This window comes from Pseudorasbora parva, chromosome 13 (assembly GCF_024679245.1).
Source record: "Pseudorasbora parva isolate DD20220531a chromosome 13, ASM2467924v1, whole genome shotgun sequence".
In the NCBI taxonomy this organism is placed as follows: Eukaryota; Metazoa; Chordata; class Actinopteri; order Cypriniformes; family Gobionidae; genus Pseudorasbora; species Pseudorasbora parva.
The window spans coordinates 4,380,576-4,401,773 of NC_090184.1; the positions used below are offsets into that span (position 1 = coordinate 4,380,576).

A 21,198-nucleotide genomic window follows, 5' to 3' on the forward strand; every position below is an offset into this window, starting at 1 on the left:
CTACATTCTCGCATTGCGGGACACAATAACAGTAGTATTTGTAAAATGATGGTGGTTTGCTCGTCCGCCATGACACTCAGTGTGAGAAATGATGCAAGCGATGAGTGATGCAAACGATGAAACGCTTCCAGTGTTGATACTGGAGGAATATCGCACAGGTTTGCACTGTGATCTGTCTAATATCACTGGAGCATTAGCTGTTTGAGGTTAAAGATATTGCAGCCTTTTGCAATTTGATAATTGCACTAATCGATAATGTGATCGATTAGTGCAAAAATTTTTTATTAAAATTTTTAAAAATTTTAAATTTTTTTATTTTGATTAATTGTGCAGCCCTCTGTATTTTAGTTAATTAAATTTTTCATGTTTATGATTGATTTAAATTACCCACAAAACAGCATTTGTGAATCCCAGCTCTGTGCTATGAATGGATAGTGGCACGTATTTTGTTCTTTCTGCAGATGACAGTGAACAGTATGTCTGCTTTCTTCATGCCTCCAAAAGACCTGCAGCTGGACGAGCTGACCAACGCCACCCTCATGAAGCTGGAGCAGTTCAGAGACAAGACCTCCACAGGTGTGTGTGTGTGAGTGTGTGTGGACTTGCATGCCATGCACTTGTTTTGCACAGTTCTTGGCCAGAATAAGCTTTATTATCAGGGCAAAGTTCTCATAACTGCAGATTTCCTAAGAATTTATTTCAACTTATAAAAGCTTAAAATGCTATTTGTTTTAAATTTAAAAGTGTATTTATTTAACAAAATTGTAGCTTTTATCTGTGGTTATTAAATGGTATCTAGTATTAAGACCGTATTGTTCATTGTTGACAGGATTGATGTACATCATTGAGACTCAGAAGGTTCTTGATCTGAAGATAAACTTCATGGCCTCATATGTCATCGTACCAGAAAACGGCTTTTATGACCCCAAACACAACCTTGCCATTCTGGATTTGGGTCATTTTCAGGTAAAATCAGCTCACTGTCAGTATACAGGATTGTTTACAAAAAATAAAACTAAATGTTGTGGTTATAATCATGTTTTTTAGGTTATAGAGATTTGAATAATATTTCGGTTAATAATATATATCAGGCAAAACATGAAAAGTGTTTTGAATGTGAAGATATGTGAATTCCCTGTTGTATACGTCATACTATATATATATATATATATTAAAGTTAACACAAATAATCTTTTAAATCTTGAGTCTGGCACCCCATGGGGGTGAACAACAAGAATGGGGGGGGAAAAGTATCAGAAATAATGAAATTAAAGGGTTAGTTTATGCAAAAAATTATAATTTATAATTCTGACATAAGAGTGACCTTGATGATGTAGGATGTAGTGACCTCTGACCCGACGCATGATATCCACAACTTTCCTGCATGTCTTAGTGGGCGTCGCCATGACACTCGATACTTCTGGTTGACGGTATCTCAGTTCCGGTTTAGCTCACGTTACAGTTATGCTGCTTACACCAGATGCGAGTGACGCGAATAAATAGCGCAATTCGTGTGAAGTTGGACGCGTAAACATTTTGAATCCATTCGCTTCATTCACTACACAACAGACGCGAATTTGCGTCATGGGAGGGGCTTTTGCCAGGCAGCGGCAGTCGTCAGAAGGACTAGCCGAGTTAAGGCTGCTCTCGCCGGGGTTAATGAGCGCTGAGCGCCTGGGTCTCACACCTCCAAAACCTTGCTTCCATAAACCATGCAACATAAATGGACCCGTTTGACACGTTGCCTAGCACCACCCTACACCTTCCATTCAATGCCCAACGAGCTTCAAATAAACTCAAGAATTGTGATGAAGTAATATTTGTATTTTAATATTTGTAATTGTTGAAATGTTTTTGTCAGACATTGTCAGTACTTTTTTTTAATCAACATGAAAATAGATGCATGAACTTATGTGAATTTAAATTCATTGTAATAAAAATTAACATTTAATTGCTGTAAATGTAATTATTGAGTTTATATATTAGTTTAACCTATTTAAAATACTGCAGTAAAACTGTTTAATTTTTTGCAAGGGGTATGTTTATTGTTTTCAATAATTTACAGATTTAATGTGTAGCAAGACCGCTCTAACAGTCTAACGTTACTATCCAAATAGAGACCTGCACTCCCGCGGGACCCAGCACAACCGAGTGCGGCGCGGCCGCGCGGGATAATATTTGATGGGTGAATGCGGAAGCGGGTGAACAAAATTAATAACTAGAATCAAATAAACCTTTATTTATAATAAAATAAAATCGATTTACAGGCGCATGGACGGAAGGTAATTCTCGCGTGGTTCATAGGAACAGCCAAGCCTACCACCACACAGTGGCAAAATGTCTGCGCCGCATAACTCAGGTAAACCGCTTAGTGCTACAGATATCAGTAAGTTCTTGTCAGATAGTCAGATCCATGCGACCCATTTTGCCTGAAGCGTTGTTATAAAAGTCTACTCCTGAATCCTGATAATACAACCAAGCGTTTAGCAAATAACAGTACAGACTAACGTAAACCGGAAGTTTGTTACCTGCGTGTTCTACGTTGCCATAGCGATCATGGAAAAGGTCAGAGTTCGGGAAAGTTGTGGATAGGCATAGGTTCAAACAGCTAACTCAAGCCCCTCCCACATTTCTCTTTAAACCTTTTTCTTTTAGACCCTAATTCATGAGCAGTGTTTTGTTTTGCTCCATCCTCCGCGCTTCCGCATTCATCAATATGTCAATCATCAGGTCAGAGGTCACTCTTATTTTTACCGCAAGCCAGTAATTATTTATAAAGTTATGAATATGGATATTTTTCTTACACAAACGCATGGCTTTGCTTCAGGGAGGCCTTTATTAACCCCACAGGGTTACTGTCATGATTTTGGGCTTTAAAAAAAAAAGGTACCATTCACTAACATTATAAAGCTGGGAAGAGCCAGGATATATTTTTATCCCTGATGTATATGACTTTTTTTTTCTTCAGACAAACACAAACAAGATTTGTACAAAAATAATCCATCTCTGTGAGTCCATATAATTCCCATATAAGTGAATGGGTGTCGTGTCGGTCGCTTGAAAAAACACACACAGCAATTTTGACGATAGTCCATATGACCCCAAGTGGATGTATAAATGTCTCATGAAGCCAAACGATAGGTGTGTGTAAGAAAAATACTAATATTTTAAACTCTTTTAACTGTAAAACAGTGCTTCTGGTCTATTGTCAAACGAGTGCTCACGAGATTGTGAAGCTTGAGAAGTGGCAGTAGTGCTTCTGTATTACTTCTAGCATGAACTCCACAACACGCTTACATTTATGTCAAGCTGAACTTATGAATGCACCTAGGAGAGTTGTCCAGAAGCAGTGTTTTAAGGTCCCCTTCCATGAAACATATTTTATTGAACTGTCCCACTGGGTCCAAATGCAAGTGACAACTTGTTTAGTGAAATTTTACCAGAAAATACTATACAATTGTATCATATGTCAATGTAAAACATCTCGTATAATATTTCTTGCTGTTTGCATTTCATTTTGTTTGGGTTTTATTGTATTTATGCAACGCTTGCATTTTTTGTAACTCTTTGGTCATAAAAATACCCTCACCTGCTGACATGGCATTAAAAAAACCTATTACTACTACTACACACAGCTATCATTTCGCTTCAGAAGACCTTGATTTATCCACTGGGCTCGTATGGATTACCTTTCTCATTGCTGTGTGTGTGTGTGTGGTATGCATTATATGGATTATTTAGATCTTTGTTTGTGTTGATCTGAGGGAAGGAAGTCAAATCATTTACTCACCCTCATGCCACCCCAATTTTGGGCGAACTATCCCTTTAAATATTTTTTCCTGCACAATATAAATGGTGTTTTATAGATATAGCGGTCTTAATATTTTTAAGTAATAATTGGTTATAAATGTGTGTTTGTTGTGTGCAGATGTCCAGTCAGTGCCGAGCCGACCTGCCTCAGCTGTCTGCGGTCAGCAGCACTATCGAGGACATCATGTCTCGAGCTTATGACAGCTTTGACGTCCAGCTGAGCAGTTTACAGTTCCTCTACACTAAAGCAGGTGCGCAGACACGCACAATAACTATAGGGTTGCCACCCGTTCCGTATAATACGGAATCATCCCGTATTTAAGGCATCAATGAAGTTTGTCCCGTATGTTCAGGCATACGATCTAAATGGAGAGTTTGTGTCTCTCCATTTAAAAGTGGCTAAAACGGGTGGATTAGGACATTTATAATATTCACGGGCGGGGATGCGTGCGGATAATTAACTCCAGTAGCGCGGATAAAAAATATGTGCAATTATTTGTGGCAAGGTGGTGGAGCAAGAGAGCGAGCGAGAACGGGGCGTGATTGTGAATGAGCGTCACCTGCGAGCAAACCGGTCTCGAGTCCTCTGAGGGAGCTCGAGGCATACAAGGAAGAGCGACACCAATAAAGGACGAGAGATCACCAGACCTGCGGATTTGGCGTTGAGTTGTGTTTATGTTTTATTATGTGTGCGTGACAGTTGTCCGTGAGGGGCTGCCCACGTTACTTTCATTTTGTTTGGTTAAAGTCTTTTAAATGTTCGCCGGTTCCCGCCTCCTTCTTCTCCCCTCGAACATACTGTATTACAATTACTATGTCCAAATTACCATTACACATACACGCAACAACGATATGCCATTTGACCCATCACGTCACCACCACTGCGGCACTGTGGCTTTTGTTGATGCCTCTCGTAGCCCAGATGGCGCGAGCATTGCAGGATTAGCAATGGATGAAGTAAAAGTAAAGTTGGTGAGTGGAGTAGCCTATATGAAATTGTTGACAACGAGTCTTTAAAGGCACTTTAGCCTGTTTCATTAGCCCATTCATGACACTGTTGATGTTGAGAGAGGTGCAAGATAAAAAAATAAAGCATTTTAATTGGAATGATTTTAACGTGTGTGATTTATCACGGGCACGGGTCGGGTAACGGTCCAAATAATAACCGGTCTGGGTGGGCGCGGATTTAATTTTGATATTTTCACGGGTCACGGGTCGGATCTGGTGCTAAACCTTGCGGGTACGGGTGGGGGCAGGTCTCCAAAAATGGACACGTGCAGGACTCTGGTCTAATTTACTTGAGACAAGTAACGTTAGCCGTGTAATAAGCAGGATAATGTACACCCAGCCGGTTGTTATCGCAGAATAAACCACTTCAGAGTGACACAAGACTCCTGATCACTCTGTCGGGGTTTATTCTGCGCATAAAATCTGGCTAGGTTTACATTATCCCTTACGTAACGTGCTGTGTGTCATATCAGGTGGTGACTGGAAGTGGGCTCGTCCACTGAGGCAGTCTGCTTTCCACATCCTGGAGCCTGTCGACCTGAAGGTGGTCTTCAGCCGAGCCATGGTGGTGACGGACTCAAGAATGCCCAAGTAAGGAGGGTTCCCCTTTCTGGAGGTCAGTCCTTTTTATTTGCACATCACATATTATGCATTGACATATTCGTACCTAATGTCTTTCAGGTTTAAGATTTATGGTGAACTCCCTCTGCTGTCGCTGCGCATCTCTGATGATAAAGTGCGTGGCGTCCTGGCGTTGCTCAGAAGCATTCCTCTTCCTGAGAGCCGCCCCGTCCCTCAGACTAAAGGGCAACAGGTTACACCCAAGGTCATTAAAAGAAAGCTTATGGGCAGGGCTGTAAGTTAACTTTTTTTTGCACATAGCACTGATGCTACAGAGGTTAAAAGTAGGGATGTGAATCGTCACTGGTCTCACGATTCAATCTGATTTGCGTCAACGATTCATTATCACGATTTGTTCCTCAATTTTCACTATGACTGCACATGGCTACAATTTCATCAATGAATACAAGCAGTCAGATATGAACTCCCTTTTTATTTGATCTACTCCAAGAAAGTGTAGACACATGTAGTTGTGTCTGTAAATAATAATATTGAATTCAACAAAGGATGGATGTAGATTACTGAAATTAAATCTGCTATCAGTGTTATTTCGTTATTGTTTATGTACCATTATAGTATTTATATTTTGTTTTTATTGTAGTACATTTTAATAATTGTTGTTATTTCATATTAGTATTTAGCCTTCATTTGTATTTTTTCAGTTTTAGGAATTTTTGTGCCTTAAGAAACTTAAAAAATGAGTAAATAAGTTAATACTTAATGACTACTATAAGTAGTCATGTCTATATTTTTGTCTATAATGTCTATATTTTTTGTATTTCAGCTTAACGTCATATGACGAAAACTATTTTTAATCATTTTAGTTAACAGTAAGAACACTGCTATGGGGTCGCAATTATCGTCTGATGACTATAATCTCAAATATTAAGGCTAATTAAAAAATATGTTTCCCAGTAACTTACGATCTTCTTTGAATTTTTTTAATATTGTCCTGATTAATAAAATCTCAAGTTTAATTGATGTCTTTCTTTTAATAAATCATTTAAAATACACACATTTTGGATAAATCGAACTGCATAGTTTGTGCCCTGTTGTCATTTAAAAATATATATTAGATAAAGCAGACTATTGGCTTTGAGTATCAATACAGATTCAATTCACAAGCTTTTGATTCAGATCGATATAATTCAGATTAATTTGGTCATATATCCTTTTTGTTTGCACATGAGGTTTTCTAGCAGCTGTGTGATACTTTTTGCTTTTTCACGTTAGGCATCAAAACATGTGAACACGCCTCAGCTCACCCCCCGAAGGCCAGCCATAGACGACCTGCGTGCATCCATCATATATGGCTCAGGTAAAGATGGTTACATTTACATGAATGAACATCAGTGATCAAGTACAGATATATCTATAAATCCAATATCACCCTCACATTAAAACACGGTGTTTGTGTTTTCCAGAGGAGGAGTTGTTCTTCGATGCCCCTAGTTCACCGATAGAGGACCTGCCGTTCTTTGAGGCCTCGTCTGACTCTCTGCAGGGCTCTGATAAGCGTCTGTCCATGGTGCTGAAAGACCCCAAGAAAAACATGACCGAGTTCCTCTTGAGATTTGAGATCAACAAGGTCTGATTATGCCCTTGTCAACTTACGAAGAGTGTCTAGTTAGCTTGCCTTTCCTATCATATCAGATATGTGTGTATTAGGGGTGTAACGGTACACGTATTCATACCGGACCGTTTTGCTACTTCCGGCACGGTACAGGTGTGTATCTTTAACTGCTAACAGTCGGCTTGTTTTACATGCAGAACACACTTCAATCCGAGTCTTTAATGCGTTCTTTAATATGACGTGACTGATATGCGCGGCGGCGAGCGCGTTAACGCGATCATCTCGTCATAGTCAATGAATAAACATGAATCAACATCTGAAGGCGTGTTGAGGATACATTACAACTGAGAACAATCTCAGGTAGCATCACATTTACCTCAGAAGTCATTCAGTGTCCACAGCTGTTGGTTCACTACAGAAATCAACTCTTTCACTAAATATATGACCTATATTAGCCTATATATTCATTATATTCTACTGTTAGAAATGTCTTCATTATTTAATGTATGTTTAGATAAATCTGTCATGAAAATGACAGCCAATGTGTATAAATAATTAGATTTCAACATTAAATTGGAGTACATTTTTATTTTATAATTAGAAGTTAATGCAAAAACTGCCTAATTTAGCTGAATTTAGGCTAGTAGTTTGGGCTCTGTTATAACCTTTAATATTAGAGAAATGTGCAAGTAAGGGCTCCCTTAATTGAATATATTTAAGGATAGACAATTTGTTCTGTAAACCAGTTTAATAAAAAGCTATTTCATATTTAGTTTTCTCTTCCCTGCTGTACCGAACCCATACAGAACCGTGACTTCAAAACCGAAGTACGTACCGAACCATTCATTTTTGTGTACCGTTACAACCCTAGTGCGTATATATTGTTCATTTGAAAATGTCTTAACATTTCAAGGCTCCTCCAATCTGACTCTTTTCCCCGTTTCGTTCCTTTATTCTAGCTTTCCATTCAGTTGTGTCGTTTGTCACACGGACAGGAAGTGAGCGTTCTGCATCTGTTCATTGATGGATTGGGGACAGAACTCAATCTTCGCACATATGATATGTCATCATACACTTTTCTGCGAGAGATCTGTCTTGAGTGTTCAGAGTACTTGGGTAAGTGCAATGTGCAGACACTGTTCAAAAGATGAATTTTATTGAAAGAAAGTAAGCAATGTATGGTTTTTATTCAGCGAGGAGGCTAAAAACAGCGACAGTAAAGACATTTATAATGTTACAAAAGATTTCTGCTTCAAATTAATGCTGTTTTCCCCCCAAATACAGCATTTTTATGAACGAAAGTTGAGCTTTTTGAAAACTTATCACAGTCCTGCAAAGATGAGACAAAATGTATTTACTCGCATTTGCTGTCCTACAGCAAAACATACGAGCGGTTTGTTTTAGACCAAACACAGTATATTGGTGAGCGAATGCGATCTGGACGCTTTAGTGAATGTTGAGTTAATTCCATCTGTATCCTCTCTGTGAGCTTATATGAGGGTTTACACATGTGCAATAAGGGGAATTTAGCATTTTCAGTCATTTCAGTGTGGATGATAAACTTCTGGAAAATGCTTGAAAATGCTAGTGTAGATGGAGAGCGTTTTGATACGAAAATGCCATTTTCAAATGTCTCCAGATATGTAGACGTAGCCAAAAAATGAAAATGATTTTGTTTTTGTGTGAAGATTCTGAAGACAAGAAAGTTCACCTTATCACCACTCTGGACAATACCGAGGAAGATCTGCTCACTTTGGAGTATGTCAAGGTACATTTGCTTTATCATGTTTACGTGTCATTTTCCTTTGGGTTCAGGTACTGTATATGTAACGTGTAACGTGACACAGAAGTCACGGTTCGGTACGTACCTCGGTTTTGGGGTCATGGTTTAATACGAGTTCGGTACAACAGGAAAAAGCAACAAATCACCAATGCTAGGTAGGGCTGTGCGATTAATCAGAATTAATTTTCAAATTCGATAATGGCTTCCAACGATAATGAAAACTAGATAATCGACATAAAACGATTAATATGCCGTAGCTGCACTCCCTCCCGTGCACCTTTCTTTCCTTCACAGCGGTGCACTTTTGTTCCTCCCTAACACCCCAAACTTAACATCCAAATCAGCCGAATAAGTAAGTGCTGTAAAATACAGTCTATTGATGCGAAACTGTAAGAGACGAGGGGGGAATGTACAAAAGCTAAGTACACTGTAGGCTTCAGGGACGTGCCTCACCACAAATATGTCAATGCCCTTTTGTTAAGTAACCTCGAAAACACACTTATGTCTTGTGGTTAAAGTAAACAACAAAAGATTGCTCTTGAATGAATAAACTGTATTTTTAATAATAATTAGTCTATATTTAATATATACAGCAGTTATTTTACATTTGATTACTTTATTCAATTTCTGTTGTAGGCTATTACTGATCTGAATATCAGTTAGTACATCTTCCTGAAAAACCTAAAGCACTCTTTATTTCATTTGTATTTTTGTTCTGATTATTGGTGACGGTTTTGTGTGTTTCTTCGTTTCTTATTGTGTTGCCTGACTGTTTACCTGACTTCTGTAACTGTTTTGAGGACTGTTACTTACATTAATTAACCTTCTATAAGTATTTGCAAATTACAGTTTGTTCCACCTAGCGGCATTTAGTCCCCCCGAGGGAGCTGGTGCAGTACAGCCTCCTTTAGTTTATTAAGCACTAAGCAGTAAACAGAATGCACTCTTGAATAGGTTTCTATTAAGAAACTGTAGGGTGACCCCCAAGGTTCAGTTCCAGGCCCTTTCGTCTTTTTAAATTTAAACGTTTATACATAAGTGCTAAATAGTTGTTTAAAAAATTAAATTAAATATATTTAAAATAAAGTGTAAAAATATATAAAGGTAATTGTGTTATTAAACTTTTCTGCCGAGCTCCGATGTTTGGTAGCCTGACAAGCTGGACCCACATCAAGATGTTTGGTCTGGAAACTCACCATTGACAGCTCAATCCGAGGGGCGGATAAACGGTTGTCTTTCAAACTCCCTCTGCACGCGATAGGATAGCGCTACAACCAACCGAACACATCTTCCCTTCTTAAGAATGACTTCAGTGCCGTTCTTTTCTCAAAGAAAAGCTTAACTCCAGTCTTCCAGAGTCGCGGTCAAAGCTGATTCGAAAGACAGCTGTTCGCCAGTTTCTGTGTTTACTAGAAGCACGCTTAACTCGGCCGTCATTGTGTTAAGCCCCACCCAACGACTCTATACACGATGTGATTGGCCCGACCAGAGTTTGGCGTTTACAGCTCAGAAGGGTATGGAGAGTTGCCAGACGACACTCGCGGCAAATTAGATTTGCTGCCGCTAGGGTGCGTGTAGATTTCTAGGCTAGATGTTTGGCACATCTGGATAATGTTGTTTAATTAATGTGTTGTACGGAGCCTACGCTGTCGTTTTCTTTGTGCGTGAGGGTTCATTAACATGCCGTGACAGTGGTGGATGCACAAAGTTCAAAATCACAGAAAGATGATCAAGAAGGTGAAGAAGAGCCTACTTCACCTTTCCACGAGGAAACAGTGAGTGAAACGGCACCTGAGGCTTCCCATTTCCTGAACACAAATATTTAATCATTAGACTATAGTGGGACTCCGTGATACAAATCGGCACAGTGTCAAATGATTTTGTCTCATTATAACAGCGAGTAAGACATCATTTGAAACAATTTGTGTACACTCATAATAATAAAAAAAGTGATTTCATAAAATAAGGAAACAAACAGGATGCTGCTTTCTGCCATCTCGGTTTCCTTGTCACAAAAATGAATCAACGTATAGGCTACTGGCCAGCTCTTGTGGATTGGAGTGTGGTTCGCCTGTGACTGACTGTATGCGTCATCTGACTGTATGCACCGAACCGTGATGGGCTTGAGATTTAATCATTTAGCAGACACTTTTAGATGAATGCATGTACCGTTACACCTCTACCATGTGTATATAAGGGCTGTATGTCATCAAATTTATGAAGCATTAAAGGTAGGGTAGGTAGGAATTGGTTAAAAAACTTTTTTTCCAAATTTGTTTAAACTTTCTTTATATTTCAATACATAATTAAAATGTAAGTACTCTGAAAAAGAAAGTATAAAAATTGAGTGTTTGTAGACCTCTCACGACTGTTTTAAAGACAGCTCATTATTTCCATTCACTCCACCTTCTCCCCTCTGGGCTAGTTCCAAAGCCACGCCCCCAAAATACATGAACGCGCCTCACCGACCAATCAGCTGGAAGACGCATTATTGACCTGAGAGGAGCGGTGTGCATGCAGTCACATCATGTCAGAATCACATGTAATAAAACATCTAACTTTATCAGTATGAATATAAACTAATAAGATGTATTTTAGTACTCACTGTCAAGCTAGAATACCGATACTGGTAAAGTTTATAATATATTTTTGTTTGATTTGGTAACAAGCTAGTTATATTTATAAGGCAAAGCAAATGGGTAGCATCATGTTTTTCCAATAACATCAGTTATACTGTGATGAAGATGAATTTCGTGTAAGATTCATAACATATACTGTGTTCTGCATGTAAGAGTTTCCATGATGAAAGCATTGTTGATTAGCAGCAGCTAAAGCTAACTTAGCTCTAAAAAAAAGTTCCTGGATGTGGTGTACTAGCTTTTACACATTTTGTTATCTAAAGTTATATTTTGCGAAATTCAACACGACAGCGATCAACTTGAGCTAAGCATATTGAGTATTTATCATCTCTACTAATGGCTAAGTGTATCATATTGTAACTTTATGCTAGGTAATGTTATGTTAGCTGTATTAGGCAGCTTCATGTGCTACTAGTGATACATGCTTTCATGAAAATATAAACCAAAAAAATGTATAATCAAAATGAAAGATGACCTGTCCAGCAGAAATAAAGCCAGCAATGAGTCGTTTTTCAGGTCCCTCAGTTCTCACCATCGTTGAAAAGCCACGCCGATATTTACTCGCGTTTGATTTCTTTGTTTATCCAAAGACTTTCTGTGCATTGCCTTTTCTCGTACTGTCTTCCTTTTTTTGCATCGTTTGCCTTCGCTGACTGTGAATTTTAAATGCTTATTCTCTGCCATTATTATGCCTAGGTTTCTTGCCTCTTGAACTGCTCAAATCATACGAGCGCGCGCATGTGGGCGGGTCCTGTAGCGAAAGCAGTGGTCGCCATGGTAGCGAGAGAGAGTGACAGTCGCCCAAGCCAATCACTTGTTTCGTCCCGAACTAAAATAATGAGCAGTGTTTATTGCAGATTAAAAAGTCTAGAGTCACTCGATTTTTATACTCTCCTTTTCAGAGAACTTACATTTTAATTATGTTTTGACATATAAAGAAAGTTTAAACAAATTTGGACAAAAGTGTTTTAGATCATCCCTACCTACCCTACCTTTAAAGCGTCTCAGAGTCAGACAGTTTTCTTTGTTGTGGCGGTGTCTCTCAGTTTGTGTGTGTTAAACGTCTAGTTGAATGCTGTTTTTATGTAGGGCATTTTATAATTTTAGCTTTAATAAGCCAAATGCTAACACAAAATTAGACCTAATAAAAGACTAGTGACTCATGATGCATGACTAATTGTAAATATAGTCAAACTCTTGTCAGCATTTAGACTTGAGAATGTGTTATCTATTTAGGGCCCAAGCCCTGAAAGGGCGCAGAGCCCTATTGTTCTTCTAAGGATTATTTTTTGTTATTATTAGGGCCCAAGCCCTGAAAGGGCGCAGAGCCCTATTGTTCTTCTAAGGACAATTTAGCTTTTTCGACTATTCGGGCACTTTCGGGGCCCTTATCATGCTCGAAAACTCTTGAAACTTTGCACACACATTGGAATCTGCGGCCATCAGGGCCGGACCAAAGCTGGTACCCGGGCGTGGCAGGGGGGCTCGACAGCGCCCCCTATAGTGGGGTCTGAATACATGGTCTATAAATCGAACACACTTGCACGTACATATATGAAACTCGGTACACATATAGAGCTCATCGGGCCGAACAACTTTCGTGCTCTCAGTTATGTGTCAGCCCAACAGGAAGTGAGCTATTATGGGTTGTTCGGAAAACGCATGCTCTGGAATTTGCGATACTCCTCCTAGACGATTCACCCAATCAGCACCAAACTCGGTCAGCATGAAGTCAAGACACTGAGGATGCTAAATTGCGAGCAACTTTTTGATATCTCAAACGGTTAGGCCATGGCGAAGAGATGAATTTATGGCGAGAAAAGGGAAACAGGAAGTGTGTTATAACTTCTGCATTCATTAATTCATTTTGATGAAACTTCAGCTGTGTGTTCATTGTAAGAGGCCGATCACATGGATATGACTTTTGTGAGTCAAAGTTATAGCGCCACCAACTGGCAGCAGGAAGTGTGTCACTTTCAAAATGCTTTGAAATCACCATCTTATTTTTACCCGATTTACTTCAAACTTCATCAGTATAATGTCAAAACAAAGCAGATATAAAGCTGGTAAGCACTTCCTGATATTGTATATACTGTTGCCACGGCAACACATCAAACTATAACATTCTTTTTCGCTGCTTTTGAGACTCTTAAAATGCTTCAAATTACATGAAACTCGACACACACATCAGACATGCTGTCCAGTAGATATGGGCAAAGACTTAAAAACAGGCATGGTGGAGGAGCTCAGTAGCGCCATCGTTTGACAAAAGTAATGCAATCTTTTGTCAAAAGTGGGGGGGTTAGTTTTATCTTCAGTCACCAAACTCTGTATATATATTGTTCTCTTTGAGCCGAACAACTTTCTAATTTACAGTCATTAGCTCCGACGAACAGGAACTCAGATATTTAGGGCTTAAGTTGTGAGGACCTCACTGTAATTGCTCAAACCATCATTTTTCTTTTCCCAAATGAATTACATTTTTGAGGGCCTAAACACACATGAAAACTCATGAAACTTTGCACACGCATCAGAAGTGGTGAAAACATACATCTGATGTGGGTTTCAGAATTAGGTGTGGCAAAATGGTTCGATAGCGCCACCTACAAAATTTAAATTAAGCGTCATTCGTGCTACGTTTCATGTATGAGTATGAAAACTTGGTAGACGCATTCAGCAGCCCAATACCTACAAAAAAGACCCAGGGCGCCAAATCTGAAAAACCAACAGGAACTGAGATATTTTGAATTTTCTTTGGTAAATTGGTGCCGTTTTTGCCATTAGCAGACGTTGTACTTTAACAAACTCCTCCTAGAGATTGAATCATATCAACATCGTATTTGCACAGTCTAATCTAAAGGCCTTTGTGGCGTTTAATTGGGAAGATCTTGAGTTTTCCCTGAAGGGTGTGTCTGTGGCGGCCTCACAAATGTTGATGTTTCGCCATGACACAGGAATTTTTTGTACCTCAGGCATACAATGTCCGATCTGCCTCAAACTTCACATGTTTGACAAGAGTCCTGGCCTGAAGACATCTACATTCCAATATTCAGTCAAAGTTATAGCGCCACCGACTGGCAGCAGGATGTGTCACTTTTTGAAACATTTTTGAATCACTGTCTTACTTTCACCCGATTTACTTCAAACTTCATCAGTATAATGTGAAAACATGACAGATATAGACATACGAATGGATTCCTGATATTTTATATACTGTTGCTATGGCAAAGTGTCAGTTTAATTATCTTTTTGGGTGTTTTTGAGACTTAGCATGCTTGAAATTGTGTGTGTGTGTGTGTGTGTGTGTGTGTGTGTGTGTGTGTGTGTGTGTGTGTGTGTGTGTGTGTGTGTGTGTGTGTGTGTGTGTGAGTGTGTGTGTGAGTGTGTGTTTTATACATGGGCTTTACAGAAGGTCATTTGCTGTTTTTGAAAAGACACATGTCTTAAAATGAATTATTTACTGATAAAAATGAAATTGATTTAAAAAGTAAATTTCACATGATTTCTAGTTTATAAGTTGTCTGGGTATCACCAGACCAAGCTCAATTTAAGATTTGACCAATGAGCATTATTTGAATGACTCTGTATGCAATTGGATAGTCAACTAAACAGACTACTAAACTCGCCAATAGCATGCCAGGTGAATAAGTTAGTCTGTGATTTGTTCCCGCAAAAGTGTAACAGAAGCAGTAGAAATGAATGTACAGGTTTTCAGACTGTGTTGCAGGGCGAAGTCAAATCGCTGGCAGATCAGGCTGGGTTTACCCAGTCAGTCTAAGTAAATTTTATAATAAAGTTTATAATAAACTTCCATAAAATTTAGACGCGCATCTTACTCTTACCTGACACTAATATTAAAATCATTGCTGCAGTTTCTGTGATTTGGCTCCAATTGGTAATTTTGTAATTAACATTTTTTATTGGATGCTACAAATATTGAAATGAAAGCAAGCTTAATTGCATAAGATTGTAAATAGCTAAGGTAGGTCAAAAACACATGAAGAGAAGTGTTAGGATAATACAATATCACCATTCGGACGGTATTCTGCGCTCATTTGAAATTGATGTGACATCATCTGACATAAAATTGATTAATTAAATGTAATTGATCTCATAGATGTGACTGTTGTGGTTCGTAGTCATAGCAGCACCAACTGCAGTTGATGTGGTGAATCCAACTTCATTTGTATGGCACTAACAATATAGTTTTATACAATTAGTTTAATAATTGTGTTAATAAAATAAAAGACCATGAATTAAATACTGGCCTTCTGGACTTTACACATTTGAAAATTACCTATTATATCATATTACATTAGAATTCATCTATATTTAAATTACATCATGGGTGTGGCTTGTGGTCATAGCAGCACCAGCTGCTGCGGTAAATGTGGCATATTTGAGCGATTTTAAAATACTCTCCTGTTTAAATGCATATTGCCTGTCTTGCACAATTTGCCTGAAGCCACCGGGGTGGTGGTGCCACCGGCTTGGGCCCGTCATCGCTGCTCGCAGCTTTAATTATTTATTATTTTTTTACGCGACTATTTGGGCATTTTTGGGGCCCTTCCCATGCTCGAAAACTCTTGAAACTTTGCACACGCATCAGAATGCGCGGCCATCAGGGCCGGGCTGAGGCTGGGACCCGGGCGTGGCAGGGGGGCTCGACAGCGCCCCCTAAAGTGGGGTCTGAAAACGGGGTCTATAAATCAAACACACTTGCACGTACATATATGAAACTCGGTACACATATAGAGCTCATCGGGCCGAACAACTTTCGTGCTCTAAGTTATGCGTCAGCACAACAGGAAGTGAGCTATTATGGGTTGTTCGGAAAACGCATGCTGTGGAATTTGCGATACTCCTCCTAGACGATTCACCCGATCAGCACCAAACTCGGTCAGCAGGAAGTCAAGACACTGAGGATGCTAAATTGCGAGCAACTTTTTGATATCTCAAACGGTTTGGCCGTGGCGAAGAGACGAATTTATGGCGAGAAAAGGGAAACAGGAAGTGTGTAATAACTTCTGCATACATTAATTCATTTTGATGAAACTTCAGCTGTGTGTTCGTTGTAAGAGGCCGATCACATGGATATGACTTTTGTGAGTCAAAGTTATAGCGCCACCAACTGGCAGCAGGAAGTGTCACTTTTGTCCAAAGAGGAGGGTTAGTTTTATCTACATTCACCAAACTCGGTATATATATAGTACTTTTCTAGCCGGACAACTTTCTAATTTACTGTCATTAGCTCTGACCAACATGAAGTCAGATAATTTGGTTGGAAGATAACACAAAGTGGAAAGCGAGCTCTGAGTTTTTACCTTCTCCTCAAAAGCGATTCATTCAATCTCCTCCAAACTCGGACAACATGAAGTAAATATACAGAAGATGCTAAAATGCGAACGGTTATTGGATATCTCAAACGGTTTTCCCGTAGCAAAAGCCTAAAAAACACAAAATAGGGACACACGTGCCTGGTTCATAAATAAGGCTATACTCCCACCTGCTGGTTATTCTCTATATCACACTGGCTGTTTTTCTGTTTTTTTTTCCTTCTGTTTTTTCAACACTTATGCTCTCCCTTAAATGACCAGTAGAGGGCAATATTGTATAAGTTTTCAAGCAAAAAACCTTGCCTCTGTGTGTGTGTGAGAATGGTTTTCTAGGCTGGTGGGGACTTAAACCTGAATGCACACAGACTCATGGGGACTTCCCAATGGGTACAAAAGCTTATAAATCAGACAGAATGAGTTCTTTTGAAGAAAGTTTTGTGTGATGGGTAGGTTTTGGAGCAGGGGCAGTGTAGGATGACAGAATATGGTTTGTACAGCATAAAAACCATTACATCTATGAGTCCCCAGAAAGATAGTGAACCAGACCTGACTGTGTGTGTATGTGTGTGTGTTTGTGGGTGGGTGTGTGTGTGTGTTGTGGATGGGGGATGGTGGGTGGGCTTAACTGATAAGAGTTGCCTGCAGCATACTTCAGCATTACTACTGTGTGTGTGTGTGCGTGTGTGTGTGTGTGTTCTTTTTGCTAGCCTGGTGGGGACTTCAACCTGAATGCACACAGACTCATGGGGACACGTGTCACTGATTTCTACAGTGTGTGTGTGTGTGTGTGTGTGTGTGTGTGTGTGTGTGTGTGAGCCACTCTTCTGTCTAAAAAGATTACCTCTCAATGCTGTGCTTTGGCCTGCATTAAAGGATAAAACATTTTATTCTGGGTTTGAATAAAAAAATGAATGTATAAAACCAGTTTATTTGTAGGGCATTGACAATATTGTTTTATATAATTAGTTAAATAATTGTGTTAATACAAATAATTATGAATAAAAAAATATAAATATAAAAAAACATTACTAACAAAAGAAAAAAACATTTAATTGTCTTAAAAAAAAGTAGATTAATGCCTTTTGTTTAAATATAAATATAGAATAACTAAATATAGAATAACCAGAAGGTGGAAGTGTAGCCTTATTCAGTAACCAGGTTGGATATGTCCTAGGGAACACTGTTTTGAAGATAAAACTGTTGTTGTTATTGCCCCTTCCCCCTCCCTCTCTCAGGATCACTCTGTGTGTGTGTGTGTGTGTGTGTGTGTGTGTGTGTGTGGAGGGGGTCTCTCTCACTCTGTGTGTGTGTGTGTGTGTGTGTGTGTGTGTGTGTGTGTGTGTGTGTGTGTGTGTGTGTGTGTGTGTGTGTGTGTGTGTGAGTGTGTGTGTGTGTGTGTGTGTGTGGAGGGGGTCTCTCTCACTGTGTGTGTGTGTGTGTGTGTGTGTGTGGAGGGGGTCTCTCTCACTCTGTCTGTGTCACCTTGTCTCTTGTTTTTTCATAATTTAACCCTTTCATATCATAATTGCTATCAGCAATATTTATCACTTTATTGTGAAAAATAAGTTTAAAAAAATGTATTATATATATCATTATAAAATCATTATAAATATGTATTATAAAATCATTGTTGCAGTCTCTGTGATTTGGCTTAATTTATTTTTAAGAGAAGTGTAAGGATAATACAACTTCAGCATTTGGACAGTATTCTGCACTCATTTTGAAATTGACATTTGACATCACCTGACATAAAATTAATGAATAAAATGTAATTGATCTCAGAGATGTGACTGTTGTGGTTCCTGGTCATAGCAGCACCAGTTGCTGCAGTTAATGAGGTGAATTCAAATGACTTTGACATAGTCCCATTATTTATTTTTTCCCATATTAAATGCCTATTGGCCTGCTGTGCACAGTTAAGCTGATGCCACCGGGGTGGCGGTGCCCCCGGCTTGGGCCCGTCATCGCTGCTCGCAGCTTTAATATTTATTATTTTGGTCCATTACATTTTTTTTATCCTTATAATCATCCTGTAGCCCATGTGTTTGACATCTCTTTCCAGTGCAATATTGTGAGAAATCTAATCATGGAATAAAGTACTGTGCAAAAGGTACGTTAGTATGGTTATTAATGGTTATAAACTAATATTTACTACTGACACACTACGGTTAAAGATATAAATAACTGGCTTAACCATTTTTTGGGTGAAAATACTAAGACTTTTGCACAGTACTGTATATTGTTATATGATTCTATGAGCACAGCTCTCTGCATAAGAGCATCCCAATAATTCCCTATTCTTTTTCAGGCGGACAAAAATGCACCAGAATTTAAAACAATGTATAAAAATACTGAGCAACTAATCAAGGTAAGCTTCTTCACAAATCAGAGCTCAGAATATCTCTACAGTTAGAGCGGTAGCCTATCAGATCACAAAGCGTATAAACTGGAGGCTAATTTCAAGGGTTTGTTAAAATTGTTATTCTCTGGGCTTTTGCACCAGGTGAATTTCTCCTCGCTGGACGTGCACCTGCACACCGAGGCACTCCTCAACTCTATGAATTTCCTCAATAACCTCCTCCCACCCATGAAGAAAGACACACAGGAGGAGGAGCCCGTCCGACCCAAGGAAGAAGAGGAAGAAGAAGAAGAGGAGGCAAAAATAGAGGATTCTGCTGTTGCAAAGAAATCTTGTAAGAAACTCAGATGTTCATGGTAACACTTTATTTTAGGGTTTAATTCTTACTATTAACTACTTGCATATAAGCATGCATATTACTAGGATATTGGCTGTTCATTAGTACTTATAAAGTACGTATTAATGACCATATTCTACATCCCTTAATCCTACCCAATACCTAAACTTAAATGCTACAAAAACCACCTTACTAACTATTAATAAGCAGTAAATTAGGAGTTTATTGAGGCAAAAGTTGTAGTTAATAGTGAATGTGTTTCCTCATACTACAGTGATACCATTTTCAATTGTTATTGTTCTTTTTTGTCATGATCTCCTTTTTAATCTCATATTTTTGGCTTTTCCGTCAGCCTATAAGAAGTCAAAGTTTGAGGATGTGGTGAGTTTGCACATCCGAGCTGACCTCAGCTGTCTGAAGGTCTTCATAAGAGGAGAGAAAGCCAGGATCTCTGAGATCAGCATAGAGGGTAAAGCACATTTCTGAAGATGCAAATCAACTCAATAACGTTGGGATGTGATCCATTACAGCATGTTCTGTCTTTACCAGGGTTAGTTTCTGAAGTTCAGATGAAGAAGAAGTCAGTGGAGATTCTGGCTAACCTCAAGAACATTATAATTCTGGATTGTGACAGAGAAGCACTATATAAAAAGGTAGAAAAACTTTACTTTTGAGGATAAATAAATCATAGAATGGGAACTACATGGGCACAATGGAGAACTGGCACACATTTTTTAAATGTTGTGTTATGCAATAATAAACAGTAAGACTTTTAACCACACATTTCACTCCTATTTTATTGGTCCAAAGTAAAAGTATTGTTTATTAGATTATATAATTTTTTATTTACAATTCCAATGTCTTGAACTCAATTTGTATCCACTCACAAAAAAGTTTAATGCTCAAATATAATGGTGGAAAAAGCTGCCACATTAGTACGTTCTTTTGTTTACAGATACCTCATCTTACTGACTTTGGGCTAATAACAACATTTATGATTTTGAACTGTTTTTAAATGTAATTTTGTATCATTCATGAGAAGAAAGGACAGGGTGTGAGATGTAATGGATTTAGGCTAACGATGGAATGATGATGTTATGTAGGCGGTGTCCATCGCGGATAAGGAGGTGTTTGATTTCCACATGGTGAACCATGTGGATGTAACCGAGGGGGACGCCTATACGGACATGCAAATTGTGGACACCAGTGTAACTTTGACTGTGGGCTGCATTCAGGTTATCTTCCTCAACAAGTTTGTGTCCTCAATACTGGTAAGTGTTCATCTCAAACACTACTGCATCCCCCATTCTTCCATACTAAGAAAGTTAGTTGAACAAAAAAATAATACTGATAATGATAACAGCTGTTGTTTTATTTTTTTACATTTTATTTAGCACCTATAACTTGTACATTTAAAAACAGAAGAGGGCCTATTGCCGAACCCGGGGGTTCACCTTAGTTTCTTAAAGTTCACTTCTGAATTAAAAATTTCCTGATAATGTCTGTCTTCAGTTGAAAAGAAATTACGTTTTTGAGGAAAACATTCCAGGATTTTTCTCTATATAGTGGACTTCAACAGGGACCAACGGGTTGAAGGTCCAAATTGCAGTTTCAATGCAGCTTCAAAGAGCTCGACACAATCCCAGTCGAGGAATAAGGCTCTTATTTAGCCAAACCATCTGTAATTTTCAAAAAAAATCTACAAAACCGATATACATTTTACAACCACAAA

The 21,198-nt window shown here is 38.7% G+C and overlaps 1 protein-coding gene across 3 annotated transcripts in view; it reads left to right on the forward strand.

Moving 5' to 3' along the window:
- vps13a (vacuolar protein sorting 13 homolog A) overlaps positions 1–21,198 on the forward strand; it is a 110,297-nt gene that overhangs the window by 16,794 nt on the left and 72,305 nt on the right. For 2 of the 3 annotated variants that reach the window (XM_067412996.1, XM_067412997.1), the window contains exons 19-32: positions 462–576; positions 830–966; positions 3,929–4,061; positions 5,292–5,409; positions 5,500–5,644; positions 6,673–6,757; positions 6,864–7,027; positions 7,972–8,128; positions 8,701–8,780; positions 19,079–19,138; positions 19,274–19,463; positions 19,819–19,935; positions 20,016–20,119; positions 20,570–20,737. In XM_067412996.1, coding sequence (XP_067269097.1) covers positions 462–576; positions 830–966; positions 3,929–4,061; positions 5,292–5,409; positions 5,500–5,644; positions 6,673–6,757; positions 6,864–7,027; positions 7,972–8,128; positions 8,701–8,780; positions 19,079–19,138; positions 19,274–19,463; positions 19,819–19,935; positions 20,016–20,119; positions 20,570–20,737 — 1,773 coding nt within the window. Of the gene's footprint in view, positions 1–461; positions 577–829; positions 967–3,928; positions 4,062–5,291; positions 5,410–5,499; positions 5,675–6,672; positions 6,758–6,863; positions 7,028–7,971; positions 8,129–8,700; positions 8,781–19,078; positions 19,139–19,273; positions 19,464–19,818; positions 19,936–20,015; positions 20,120–20,569; positions 20,738–21,198 lie in introns of all 3 variants that reach the window. The other variant, XM_067412994.1, reaches the window with a different exon arrangement.